Source organism: Amphiura filiformis, chromosome 18 (assembly GCF_039555335.1).
Source record: "Amphiura filiformis chromosome 18, Afil_fr2py, whole genome shotgun sequence".
NCBI lineage: Eukaryota > Metazoa > Echinodermata > Ophiuroidea > Amphilepidida > Amphiuridae > Amphiura > Amphiura filiformis.
The window spans coordinates 64,665,454-64,680,421 of NC_092645.1; the positions used below are offsets into that span (position 1 = coordinate 64,665,454).

Here is a 14,968-nt window from a genome sequence, read left to right on the forward strand (position 1 = left end):
CGCAGGTGTGCACAGCACTTGCATTATACTCTGATCATCATGTAATAGGCGAGAATTATTCGGTTTTTGTTATTGCGCATGTCAATAAAGTCCCAAATTACGCCTGCTTTAATTTGCAAAAGCCCGCGTCAGCAAAGCAATACAAAGTGCGGTTTGAGTAAGTGGTGCACCAAGCTGTTTTTATGCTACTCTATATCAATCCACTATTTCAACAACTCTTCTGATACCTTTGTACAGGTGCCAAGCATTGTTAATCCGTGATGAATCCACACTTCCAGTAGCGTATACGCGGACACAAGGTTACGCGTACGCATTACGCGTGAGTGCGTAAAATTCATCATACCTGGAACTTTTGCGTAAACACTTTCTTAAATGTTATTAAAGTAAGCAAAACATTACCGTTGTATTCTTTAGTTTTATTGTTAACATCAACAGAGAAATCATCGATCTTCTTGTAAGGCAATGACAAACGGATATTCCGAATGAAAGAATCATGTGAATTAGACAATCTTTTGCTTGTTTCGTTGTTGAAAGGGATTCAATCATGTTTCACCGCTATTCATCACCGGTTAACAACTCGCGTCCGGCGAACCACGCAGACGACGCGGCCGCATCGTTGTTAATCGGTGATGAACAACGATAAAACATGATTGAATCCCTAAGTCATGAGTCCTGACTATTACCAGCTAATCAGAGTATAGTTGCATGTTGCATAATACGTGGCTGACGCTCTTATGTGAATTTACGCGAGCATAAGCACAAAATTGGTTTACTGTACAATGTACATTTCAGAGAGCTGTTCAAGGGGCGGTTGGCGGGTCGGATCTGGCCCGTGGGCAGCCAGTTGAGAACCCCCTGCTCTATACACATTCAATTAATTTACCTCTTCTTCCTACAAAGGTTATATATAAATACTGTAATCTTTAATCATTTTTGTGTTTTTTCCCCAAAACATTCTGTAAAAGAATTTATAGTACTTTTGTTACGTTTTTGTTGATACTTTGATTCTAAATACATCTTGTGACATTATATCATGTGAATAAATGTTCACAGTAAGTGAACACTACAATAAATTTGACCGATGTCATGTACTCTTTCCATATTTGCAACGGGCTATGCTGGTTGAAATCCTTACACCCCCTATGAAAGACATGACCACACAGGGGGTGTAGATTTCAAATAGAGCCACCCATTCAGGTAACTACATTTGAAATGCACTCCCTGTGTGGGAGATTAAGGTCATATCTTCCATAAGAGGTGTATGGATTTCAACTGGAATAAACCTATTCCAATTTGTAGAATTATCTCAATTTCTGCTCAAAAAAATGATAATCCAGTTTTTCAAACTGGGAAGAATGAACTGAACAAAACCTGTCATTTCCCTATAAGGTTTCAGTATAGTTCTAGGGAGTAATGCTGGTTTCATACTTTCCTGCTGTTTGCGGCTGCACAGTCGCACCAAAAACGCTAGCGGTGACCACCGGCAAGCCGATATATCGATCACTCCACCGCTTTGAGAGCGGTGCTCCTCTGATGTATGAGAATATGATACGATTTTTGGCATGCTGAGCAGCAACATTGGCTTTCATACAAAAATGTAGTTTTGCCGCTGCCGCTGAGTGGCGTGCCACTCAGCTTGCAGAAAGTGCAAGCGGCATGATGAAGCGTCACGCCGTTAAACGACAAGCGGCAGAAAGTATAAAACCATCATTAGAGTGACAGATATAACAACTGATAGAATTACTTGTTTATATCCTGACAATTTTAGCAGTGGTCCTATCCAGTACACCTTTACCCCTGCTTCCATTGTCAGTCTTGCTTGGCTGTATAACAAGTCTCCCATATGTGCCACCTCCTTGGCCCTTTGTCAGACGACCTGGATTGATGCTCATACAACCCAACACATCCTGAAATGTATTAAATAAAAAAAATAAGTTAAAAAGTTCAGTCATTAATGGGGCTGACAAAAAGGCAAATGTACTGTGGTGCAATCTTAAGGGATCTGGAATGAGCGTTTTCGGCGTTTCGACAGCATTTTTTGTGGGACATGAGAGCACCTCAGGCGTGTCGAATTGCATTTTGAATACTGAAGCATGTCTTTCTGATATCAAATAATTTTCATTTTTGAAATTCACAATAAAATACAAATTTTATGACAATTTGATATTTTCACATTTTTGATATATAACAGTCCTCGAAGTAAATTATATAAATCTGATGATATATTCTTAAAGTGTATGTAGCTGGGAGGAAAAGCCGACGATCAATTGAAAATTTTAACGTTTCATATTGAAGATATGGATTTTTTTCCCAAAAAGAATTTTTTTGGTGTTTTTGGGAAAAAAATTCATATCTTCAATATGAAAGGTCAAAATTTTCAATTGATCGTCGGCTTTTCATCCCACCTACATACACTTTAAGTACATATCATCAGATTTATAAAGTTTACTTCAAGTATTGTTAAATATCAAAATATCAATTTTTAATGATTTGCCATAAAATGTGTATTACATTGCGAATTTCAAAAAATCCAAATTATTTGATATCAGAAGGACATTCTTCGTATTCAGAATGCAATTCGATAGGTCTGATGTGCTCTCATGTCCCACAATAAATACTGTCCAAACGTTCATACCCCTTCCCTTAAGACACATACAAAGGTGGAAACCATGCTGAGTGATAAAAGAACTTGCAAAAAGCTCAAAAAGACCCCACTCCAATATATCAAAGGAAGCTTATTAACATTTTACAAAGGCTAAAATCCGAAAAGAATATTGACGAAGGGCAGTACCAATTGCTATACCCAACAGCTGAGAACACCCCTCGACCGTACTGCACTACAAAAGTACATAAACAGTATGATCCAATAAGACCAACAGTAGATTGCATCAGAAGTGTCAGTTATCAAATTTCAAAAGCCTTGGCAGATATCCTTGCACCAATGGGAAACACTGAGCACCATGTGACCAATTAAAATCTCTGGCAGAAGAGTTGACTGGAAGGGACATGTAATTTTTCACAAACACACCAGTTGAAAAAGAGTTGGAAGTTATCAAGATAAAACTGGAGCAAGAACGTTCTTTCTCAACACGCACTAAATCTTAATGGGGAAGATATCATCCATGGACTTACTGAAGTTTTCTGTGACAACTATATCTCTTCTGTGGCAGCATATACAGTAAAACCTCGTCTGCAAGCATATAGAATGTTTTTGATGACAGCCAAATTAATACCAAACAGCTGTTAATATGCCAATACAATAGATTGGTCTTACAATAGTACTTCTTTGTATATACTTGTCTTGGTAATTTATTTGCTCAAACTCCATAATGTTATAATTTTGTCAATGGATGGCACTTGGATTAATTTAGCTTTCATCAAAAGTACTCTATATGCTTGAAGATGACGTTTTAAGGTATCGCCAACGCTTTGGGACAGCTATGTGAAGTCCATTAAGTGCTGTTATCGCCAATATTTATATGGAGTTGTAGGAAGAACAGGCCATTGCTTGTACACCACTAAATTGCAAACCAAAATTGTAGTGTTGTTATGTTGACAATGTTCTTGAAATCATCAAAGAGGACACTACCGAACACCTGACTGAACACCTCAATACCATACACACCACCAGGAACATAAAATTCACCTATGTGGAGGAGGGCGACAGGAAGATACCATTTCTTGATACCTTGATCGTCCACAAACAAGATCCACAGAGACCAATACTTGAACTTTACCTTGCAGCATCAGAAACTCAGCATAATATTAAAGAACACTCTTTTAGACAGAATGCATAACATAGTGATGGAAGACGAAGACAAAAAGGAAGAGGAGGAAAGAATAAGAAGAGCCCTTGCAAACTGTGGTTACCCAAAATGGACATTTGAAAAGCTCAAACAACAAATGCAAAGCAAAACACTGAAGGACACAAAACCGGAAAAATCAGACAGTGATCCATCACCCATTCAGGTAACCCCCATTTGAAATTCACACCCCTTGTGTGGAATATTAAGTCTTCCATATGGGGTGTATGGATTTCAACTGGAATATCATTGTAAATATAAACAGCTCCTTACCTTAATAAAATATCTCAAATCTGAAGGTGTAATCAGTATATCAGGTGTGACTGTCATATGGGCATAGTTAGCAAACTGTTCATAGTCTATGGGTACGCTCACATGAGACGGACACAGTGGATAGTAGTTCTGTTGTGCAACCATGTGCTTGACGAGTCGACCAAGGCGATCAGAACCACCTGGTGGGCTGAAAGAAGAAAACAAAACAAATTGTCCATCAATAAAACTTCATGTTCAGTACATATCGCACAAATTGCACAATTTGGTATTTTTGCTTGACAAAACCAAGTGAAAATAGACTCGCTACAATATTTTGTCCTTCACACCGGAGGACTCCATCAGGTATGACTGATATAGCCATCTGATCTTTTTAATGAATTATTTAATGAACAAATCTGATGATCTTATGCAACAAATCAAAGTGCATTTGGCCCTCAAAAAGGGCGAACTTCGCTATACTGAAGGTTCGCTATTCGAAGGTTCGCTATTCAAGGTTCACTATTCGAAAATTAAAAGGTTCTCTATTACGAAGGTTCTCTATTCCGAAAACATAAAAGGTTCTCTATTCCAAATATGAAAAAGGGTTCTCTATTCCGAATATGAAAAAATGGGTTTGCTATTCCAAAAACGAAAGAAGGTTCTTTATTCTGATATAAGCCACCGTGTTCTCTACTCCGAAAATGAAAAAGGTTCTATATTCCGAATATGAAAAAAGGGCTCTACAATTCCGAAATCTGGGGCCCGTGACCTTTGACCTCTGGGGCCAAGATGGGCAAAGGATAAATCGACGGGGTAGGGCCCGTTAGTGTACCACATATGGGCGCTAGCCTTGACGGAATGATGTGTTTGATGACGGAGGAAAAGGCCCTAAAAGAAACCAAGTAAAGTTTTTCGGTTAGCCATGATGTTACGAATTCCACTGCATATAACATATTCGGAATAGAGAACCTTTTTTCATATTCGGAGTAGAGAACATGGTGACTTGTTTTGGAATAAAGAACCTTTATTCGTTTTCGGAATAGAGAACCCATATTTGAATATTCGGAATAGAGAACCTTTTTTCATATTCGGAATAGAGAACCTTTCTGTTTTCGGAATAGAGAACCTGTTTGTGTTTTGGGAATTTTCGGAATAGAGAACCTTTGGAATAGAGAACTGTTTTTTCGGAATAGCGAACCTTTAATTACATTCAGAATAGCAAATGGTAAAATTACACATTCGGAAAAGCGAACCTTCGGAATAGCGAATCTTTGGAATGGCGGACCTTCGGAATAGCGAGAGGACCCCCTCAAAAACAGATCAGATCTTTAAAATGAGTATGGCCCACCATGGCCATGTGCAAATAAAAGTGAGAACTCTTGATTTATATATTACGACTCCTTCTACGAGTGCAGAATTACACATAATTCCCATATCTGGATTAAAAAAATAATTGAATACAATAGATCCTGATGGCTACTTTGAGCATAAAAGAATCTGCTGGTTCTAAATCAAAACCTTGTTAAACTGGTTTTAATTGAATTAAACTGGTGTTAAACTTCTAGAAACACTTGTATTTGTTGTTTTGACTGTACCTACGTATTTGGTGATGTCAATAAATTGAACTGAACTGAACAATTTACAGTAGGATCTTGTTCTTAAACCCAAATTTGACCTTAACTGGTTTTCGCTTTGGTAAATCACCTGGTTCTATAGCCAAATTTGACCTTGTTTAACTGGTTTTATTTCATTTACTGTGAGATCTCCAGACCCTATAATGAACGACAGAGATAAAAAGAATTTATCGCGTCTGAGCACGACTTGTTTACAAGTATCGTGATGATGACTTGCTGAACGCGGCGGTATAACCTGCGCCGTATTGTTGATTTTGCACCTTCAAACATACAAACCATCTCAAAAGTTAGGTCTTTATAGTAGGAAACTTTCTTTCACGAAGGAACCATGTCAACAATGCCTAGAAAAGTTGCTTTTTGTCTTGTAAAAGTATCCTTTTCTCCGATTGGCACCAGATAAATCGGTCTTCCTTTTACGCGCAATTAACTTGCGTAAACCAAACAAGGATCATAATTGACAGTGACATCAGACGCGATAAATTCTTTTTATCTCTGTCTTTCATTATAAAGCCAAATTTGACCTTGTTAAATTGGTTTTATTCATTTACTGTGGGATCTCTTGGTTCTAAAGCCAAATTTTGACCTCGTGAAACTGGTTTTATTTCACTTACTGTGAGATTTCCTCAGCTCCAAGATGAAACAGAATATCAGTCGAGGTGAGTCCAAATACAATGCCATTAACTGAGATTGTACAGGGGTCTGATACTAAGTGTAGTCTCTGGAAGAAATAGCAACAGAAATTACTCATTATATTATAACCATTTTAAATTTAAATTTTGACCTAAATTTGTTCAGGGATTAAGTAGCCCTAAAGAAGAAAACCTGAAAATCTGTAAAAAAAAAAACTGAAAAAAATGTGTGAATTCGGGCTAAAAAGCTCCCAAACAGGCTGAAAATAAATAGATGTGCTGAAATTTGGACACAAAAAAATCTGGAATTTACAGATTAATCCTGAAAACTTACATCCCTGCTTTGTTACTTATACCATAGTTTGCCCAGTCGGTGTTGGGTAGTGCTTAAATAGGGTTCCCAGCATTTCAAAAACACAAACGTTTTCCCTCACACATTTCCAAAATTCCATGAGAAATATGCACACTTTGCTAGCGCAAGGCTGATGAAAATTGGGACTTACACCGTTTGGAGGGGTGTTTAATCGGTCAAATCACTCAAATTCTCCAAATTTTCTCTGATTTAAATTTTTTCTTCTTCTCAAATTCTGTGAGTATTCCTGGTCCGGAATATGTATTTCCCAAAGTGGCAGGGAACCATGTTCAATAATCCTCTACCCACTTTCCATGATTTTGGCTTTATTTTTCATAATTCTGTGAGTTTTGCCTGTTTTAAATGTTACAATGATGAACACCCCCACCCACCCACACCTCACATGCATACACACCCACTCCTTACCTCACTAGGCTCATTCAGTTTACAGCTAAACGGTGGATGTGGATAAATGTAACAATGATGTACAAACGCACACCCATCACCCAAAAAACACATCCCACATGCATACACATCCACTCCTTACCTCACTAGGCTCATTCAGTTTACAGTTAAACGGTGGCTGTGGATAAACGTAACAATGATGTACAAACGCACAACCACACCCACAAACACACCCCCTTGCATACACACCCACTCCTTGCCTCACTAGGCTCATTTAGTTTACAGTTAAACGACGGCTGTGGATAAACGTAACAAGATGTACAAACGCACCCCCACACACCCATCACCCACAAACACACCCCCATGCATACACACCCCCACACCCACTCCTTACCTCACTAGGCTCATTCAGTTTACAGCTAAACAGTGGCTGTGGGTACATGTAACAATGATGTACATCCTCACACCCACCCACCCCCAACCATCACCCACAAACACACCTCACATGCATACACACCCACTCCTTACCTCACTAGGCTCATTCAGTTTACAGCTAAACGGTGGCTGTGGATAAACATAACAAATAATAAACATTCCAACACTCACCCCCCCACACCCCCATGCACACCCACCCCCTCCTTACCTCACTAGGCTCATTCAGTTTACAGCTAAACAGTGGCTGTGGCTAAACATAACAAATAATAAACATTCCCACACTCACCCCCACACCCCCATGCACACCCACCCCCTCCTTACCTCACTAGGCTCATTCAGTTTACAGCTAAACAGTGGCTGTGGCTAAACATAACAAATAATAAACATTCCCACACTCACCCCCCCCACACCCCCATGCACACCCACCCCCTCCTTACCTCACTAGGCTCATTCAGTTTACAGCTAAACGGTGGTTGTGGATAAACATAACAATGATGTACAAACGCACACACACCCCCATCACCCACAAACACACCCCACATGCATACACACCCACTCCTTACCTCACTAGGCTCATTCAGCTTACAGCTAAACGGTGGTTGTGGATAAACATAACAATGATGTACATCCCGTAAAGACGGCACCAACACAACTTGAGTTCCGAACCTGAAATAAATTAACATAATAACCATCAAATCTTTATAATAAATTCGAATTTCATTTAATGTGATACGGAAAACAACTAGGTCTGCAATTTGGGGTGCTGAATTTGGCATCTTATCCTAAACCAAATCTGTAGACTACTAAATATCTTGGCAGAGTAGTTCTATACTTGAAGACCTAATTAAAAAGACTAGTTTGCGTCTGACGTCAGGGTAAAGGCGCGACATGATTGGTTGCTGACCTGACAGTACAACACTTTTGGTCTGGTTGATGACAGGATGTCATACGCAAACTAGTCTTTTTACTTCGGTCTTCAATTCTGGGACTGGGTATCCTATAGGACTACATATTTCCCCCTTAATTCACACACCACTTTAAATTATCTGAGATACCAGTCAGTGTTGCCAAAAGGAAGTCAATTTTTCTATACTTTTGCAGACCTGTCAACCTACCAAAGTCAGAAAGAGGGACATTGAGGCCAAAACCTTGTATATGTACACAAACCAGATACTGACAAATTTAAAGACTTTAGGTGTGCGATACTTTCAGAATTCAGAAGGTTTTGCAGGTCTGAATTTATCACAATAGAGTAAAGAGAATGCTATTGCAAAATGAAATTTGCATCATTTTCTGTTGTTCTTATATTTAAATTTGCCATCACTGAAATTTTCAGAAAACAGGTCTGTCCTTCTTTTTCACTTTGGTAAATCCCAAATGAGGGAGGGACAGTCCCTCAAAATGAGGGACAGTTGGCAGGTCTGCTTTTGTTTGGTTATATTCAAACAAATTACCTGAAAACTGACAATTCTGAATGAGTGAAACGTAAGGAATTTTGAAAATCAACTTGCCTTTCAGTTGCATCCATCATTTCTTGTACTAGTTTGGTGAATAGCTCATCGTAGGTAGAGTCCAATTCCTGGAGGTAAACAAAACAGCAGAAAAGACCAGTCAGAAGGGAGTCTGAAAAGGTCTAAGTTATTGGGTTTTTGGACTAATGCCCCTTCTAATTCCTGGAGGTAAAAAACTGGAGAAAAGCCCATTAGTCACCAGGCAGTCTGAAAAGGTTTTTACCCCTCTTATTCCTGGAGGTAAATAAAACAGGAGAAAAGAGGAAAAGCCCATTAGTCAGATGGCAGTCCAAAAAGGGTTTGCCGCCCAATGGGCCGAAAGGCTTGGGAAGGATTTAGGATTTAACTTTTTTTTAACCTCAATCAACAGAGCACATCAAGATCTTGCAATATGCTTTAATTTCTTAACTATTGGCCCACGTTTATCCAATTTATTCTCAACATGAAAACAATGGGAACCTCATACCTGCCAACATTGAAAACCTAGAAAACAGAGTACATGGCGAACGCCATGTACTCTGAACGAAACATTAGTTAGTGGTTTGCATATTAAGGATAACAAACTGTAATTTTTTTTGTAATTTTTTCCAATTCTTTTCAAATTAACTGCGAATGATCCTAGCACTTCAGAACAGGTCCAGTGGCTCTCCAAAGTCGCCGAAAACTTTGGAAAAGAAAAAAAAAAAAAATTTTTAATTTTTTAATTCGCGAAAATCGGAACCTGTACGAAGTAATGCATGTGTCATTTGATGAAATGAGGTGATGTATCATGTTGCAAAGGATTCTGGGAGATATCTTCTCTGTCAATAAGGTCTGTCCACAAAGTGCAAAGGAAAAACCTCCTATGTACTTGTGGCCCTTGAACATGTTTAAAGTAAAACTGCTAAGAGGAAGTATTGCTTTAAACATGTTCAGGGGCAAATGACACAGGTTTTTCCTGCCCAACGACAGGTGATTTCCTGTTTAGACTTGTTAAGTCTCATGCCTTACAAATTGCCACACAAGCCTATTTCCATCGGGGGCTATGGATTTTAACTAGAATAGCTAAATATTAGTTTCATGTAAGGCCATCTTAATTAAAAATTTTGTCTCAAAGACCCCGCCTTTTGTGAATTATTCTTGCTGGATTGAGTAAATTTCATTTTTTATAACATTTTTTTTCAAATCCAACACACAAAAATATCATGTCTGACATCGTCAGACGTGAAAATATCCCAAATCGTAAATCTCAATAAAAGTCTTCATCTTGACCACAGTGAAACCTCCTTGAGATATGATAGGTGGTCCATTCTTGTTAAAAAGCTTGTCCAACAGATAAAAAAAAATTGAAGTAAAAAAAAAATCCTTAAAAAAAATGCATTCCGCACTATGTTTTCAACTTGGGAATGGCTTTGAGACAAACTTTTAAATTACGATGGCCTAATAACTACATACACGCTTAAAAAGATATCAATACATCAAAAGTAGTTTACATTCATTTTTCAACTTACCTCAATATGAGTGTGTTTAGCATCAACAAATGGTCCAAACTGAAAGAAAAACAAGATAGTGCAAAGTTCATTGATATTTAGATTCCATTTGGACATGACTATTGTTGACAACGTAAAAAATGCCATTCAACAGTTACCCTTGAAATGCACCCAGTCATTGATATGCACAACATTTGTTGATATTTTTAATTAAAAAATGTTCATTCAGGACCAGATTCTTTTTAAGCTGATCGTTTGCAACACGTTTGTAGCCACGTCAGAGGGTTTAACCGGCAAGGACACTGGCAAATAAAAAGAATAAAAAACACCAAATTTTTAGGGAGGTGATACCCCGTAGCCTATTCTCTGATCCTCGCGTTTGCTAAAAAGATTGTGCCCAGAGCCAGATAGTTGGATAGTAAATAACCGGCACTCAACTTGGGCTGGCTGCAACCCTGAACTGCATGTTTATATGTATAAGAAACTTACCAATATGCAGACATCTGGTTTGTCTTGCTGCACAACTTTTATGAGGTCATTCAAAGCATCAAAGTTGAGATTATCAGAGGTAGTGAATGGCCCGGCAGCTGTGAGCACTTGTAAGGCACCATAGTCTAGAAGAGAGTTCTCAATATCTGGCAATGGTAGAGGGACACCCTGTATGAACACAAACACAAGAAACCCTATCAGTGTGAGTATTGTCAGAAATACAAGTCAAATCTGGGGTCCCACAAGGATCTATTCTAGGACCCATCTTATTCAACATTGAGATTATCAGAGGTAGTGAATGGCATAGCAGCTGTCAATACTTGTAAGGCACCATAGTCTAGAAGAGAGTTCTCAATATCTGGCAACGGTAGAGGTACACCCTGTATGAACACAAGCACAAGAAACCCTATCAATGTGAGTATTGTAAGTCAAATATGGGGGCCCACAGGGATCTATTTTAGGACCCATCTTATTCAACACTGATATTTGCATTTGCAGATGATCTTATTAATACCATCCTTGATTGGTTCAAAATTGGACATAATAGTCATTTTGGCCAATCGGCAGGTAGTTGTCAAGAGGTTAAATAAATAATGAATCAATAATAATCAGGATCTTGCCTACACCCATTAGTAAAGACCATTTGCACTGCCTGATTTGGTGCCGTTTATGATGTAAACATGAAGTCTGGTTCCGATTGGCTAATTGAATCACGTTATCATCACATCTGCTCCTCATTGACTGATCAATCATCAATCAATCAATCAAATTTCATTCATCCAACAATACATGCACAATACAAATACAGTGTGGTACAGAGTAATACTATATGTATTGGGTATAAAATATATACGATTCTGTGTAGTACAAATTATACTATGCAACATGCTCGTAATTGTAGAAATTTATAAATATTATATGCAAAGTATACCAAGAATAGGTTACAATACAATAATGTACATTATAATATATTTTGCACATGGTAATAATGCTATTGAAACAATATATAATACTAGATTTCACGGTTCTCGGGTTGGGTGGTTCTTGTGACTATCTCTAATTACCCAACACCCGTTACCCATATAGGCCTATTTGCCCTGACCTTTTAAACTACTAATATGCCTCTGCACGTGTGCCGTTTTGGAATCCGATGAGATGCACCTGCACGATTAACCACACTGTAATGCTTTCCGATGCTCGCTTTGCGCCTTATCGGTATACTCACGCGACTACGCGATAGTTTTCAGACGCGACACGCACCATGAAAGCACGCGTTAGCGAAAGCCACGCGCACGTGATAGCGCCAGCGGACAGAGGGACGGACGGACGGACACGCCATGATTAGTATTATGATAAGTTAGGTCTAAATAGAAGCTACATTGATTGAATTTACTTTTGAATGCATATACAATGGAGGATGAGGACATTGCTAATCGCAAAGCGTGGGGATGTAGTGCCCTCCTACATGGGACAGTACAAGACAAAACGACGACAAGTTATCCGACTATATTAAAGAGAGAAAGGAAGGAAAAAAAGATCTGCGTCACATCACATGACGTAGCATCACATGACACAGGCATGAACCTTGATCTTTTTATGCAATCGGTCAGCCAGTACAAAAAGGTCTTTGCAAAATAGTGTACATACCTCATACACTTTTGATGCCACAAACTTGCTGCCCGATGTATTGGTGCCATCCATAGCAACAATCTGTCCTGGAAACAGAGAGAATTCATGGACATTGCCCAGATGAATAGCAACTTGTTTGCCAGATGATGTCTCGACAGAGCCTTCTAGCAGCACTGACTGGGCATTAAGGCGGCCATTGCTGTCACAGCACACACGACCTACGATTGTTACCGGTTCCTGCAATATGCAAAAATGACTCGGACTGAACAAAACTATTTGTTAACCCCATATATGGGCAGTGGGCACTGCTGTCTTTCTTACAGAGCCCCTGATTGGTTAATTACATGATATAATCATCTCAGAAACCAATCAAAAAAGAGAGCTTACATCTCTTTGTACTTAAAAGCTTTATCCCCTGTCAGCCCTACTGACCATTCTTACCATATCTATGATTGGCTAAATACATGATATAGTCATTTTTGTAACTAATCAAAGTAGTTCTAAGAGGCTGATAATTCAGCTGGTAGTGCCTATAGGGTTAAAATGACTCGTATGCAGGTATGATAAAAAATGGAAAATGGGGGGGGGGGAACAGCGTAAAACCAGGCCAAAACCCTAAAGTCATGCTGAAACTAAATGAAAAGGCATAAATATTGGCTATTAAAAAGTAGAGATTCCTACGTAGATAAGGAAAATATCGTGCCTGATATGACAATTTTGAATCGTTGTGATGGTAATAACTATGAAACAGCGGTGGTTGATGGTAAAAATATGATTATGTTTCAGGTGATTTTTATTTCCATTAAAAATTAATGGCAAATCTTACTCCCCGACATAGATATTAAAATTTTGATTAGGACCAATCGCGCCTAAGTGCGAATAATAAATTTGACAAATAGATGAATCGTATAGGCCTACTTAGCTGTACAAATCAGTTGATCTATAGTATTGTATTGCTGGAAACCCCACATTTTCTATATTAAATGTCCTATACTAATATATTTGATACCAATGGATAGCTGTAGGTATCCTCTATCCAGTGATACCAAAATAAGTATAAACATTCCCCACATGATATCGCTATGGCTTAATAAATATAATGTGGGAAATTCCAGAAAATAATGCGCAAATTATAGGCCAATATTTTGCTCAATATTACAGGGATGACTATTTATAACTTATATACCAAGTTAAAGTCTATAGTCTTAGGACAACCAGTAAATTATTTTGAAACCCATACTCTTCCTGGACATAGCTTTACCTATATCTTCCACAACTGAAGTGAATATTTCCCACGGAAGTTACCTAATTGTCAATTCTATTTGAAGTCCATACTCCATCTGTGGAAGTCTATAGCTAAATCTTCCAGTGGAATCCACAGGGGGAGTGTGGATTTCAAATGGAATCTACTAACCTGCACAGGGAATGCCACATGAGATATACTCTCTATGTTGTACTTTTCCTGAAGAACTTCTGTCATGTCTTCTATCATATCATTGAGAACTGTAAACAAATGCAATAAGCCCAATCGTCATTGGAAGTTTGCAATGCATTGTAGGACAGTTTTTGCAGTTTTAGGACACTTTGTCCTTTGACCTTTCAGAAAATTCAGAAATATTGGGTTTTTATACGTACAAAATATAATCTAAAATGTTTTACAATATTTAAAACAAATATAAAAAATATTAGTGTTTTATAAATTAATTATTTGGTATTTTTAATGATCAAAATTGTGACAATAATAAGAAAATTAATAATAATTACGTAAATTTTCCCGATATGTCAGAGGTCAAAGTGTCCCAAAACTGCTCTCAAAAAACCGGAAGTTAGAATGGCGATTGGGCTTATTAAACAGTTTAAAACTTTTGATCCAAACACAATAAATTATTCCTACCACAGAATTTTCAGATGGCTTTCCATCTTTCATCAGCGAGATTGAGACCATGGTATATATCATCAGGTTGTGACCTTTTGACCTTAGACTTGATCACAGACTCCTGGAAGTTTGTACCTGCCCCTGTCTTTGTTCAGGGATGTAAATGGGGCCAAAAAAAAAAAAGATGTTTGCTTGCCCTCAACCGACCTACCCTAATTCTGGAAATCAGAAAAAAGTTGTTTTTTTCTATTTACTGTACAAAAGAATACCGACCCTATTTTTGGAAATTCCTGAAATTTTTTTTTTCTTTTCAAATTTTTGCATTCTGAAGATGTAACAAAAATGTATTTTAGAGCTTGTGTTCAACATTTTAGTTGTTTTGTAATGTTAGTTGATTCATTTTGACACCATAATTGTCTGATTTTTCATATTTTGAGCCTTAATTAATACAAAAAAAAAATGGTAATTAAAAAAAAAAAAAAAA

General features: G+C 38.0%; 1 protein-coding gene across 1 annotated transcript in view; it reads right to left on the bottom strand.

Annotated features, from left to right (window-relative positions):
* Window positions 1–1,604: 1,604 nt before the first annotated feature.
* The window catches only part of LOC140138928 (DNA polymerase alpha subunit B-like), a 36,839-nt gene continuing 23,475 nt past the window's right edge, over window positions 1,605–14,968 (bottom strand). Inside the window, 9 exon segments of the mRNA XM_072160710.1 lie at window positions 1,605–1,907; window positions 4,077–4,263; window positions 6,301–6,407; window positions 8,074–8,176; window positions 9,022–9,089; window positions 10,512–10,550; window positions 10,980–11,147; window positions 12,627–12,845; window positions 14,023–14,111. Of these exon segments, the coding sequence (XP_072016811.1) occupies window positions 1,749–1,907; window positions 4,077–4,263; window positions 6,301–6,407; window positions 8,074–8,176; window positions 9,022–9,089; window positions 10,512–10,550; window positions 10,980–11,147; window positions 12,627–12,845; window positions 14,023–14,111 (1,139 nt within the window). The 3' untranslated portion in view covers window positions 1,605–1,748.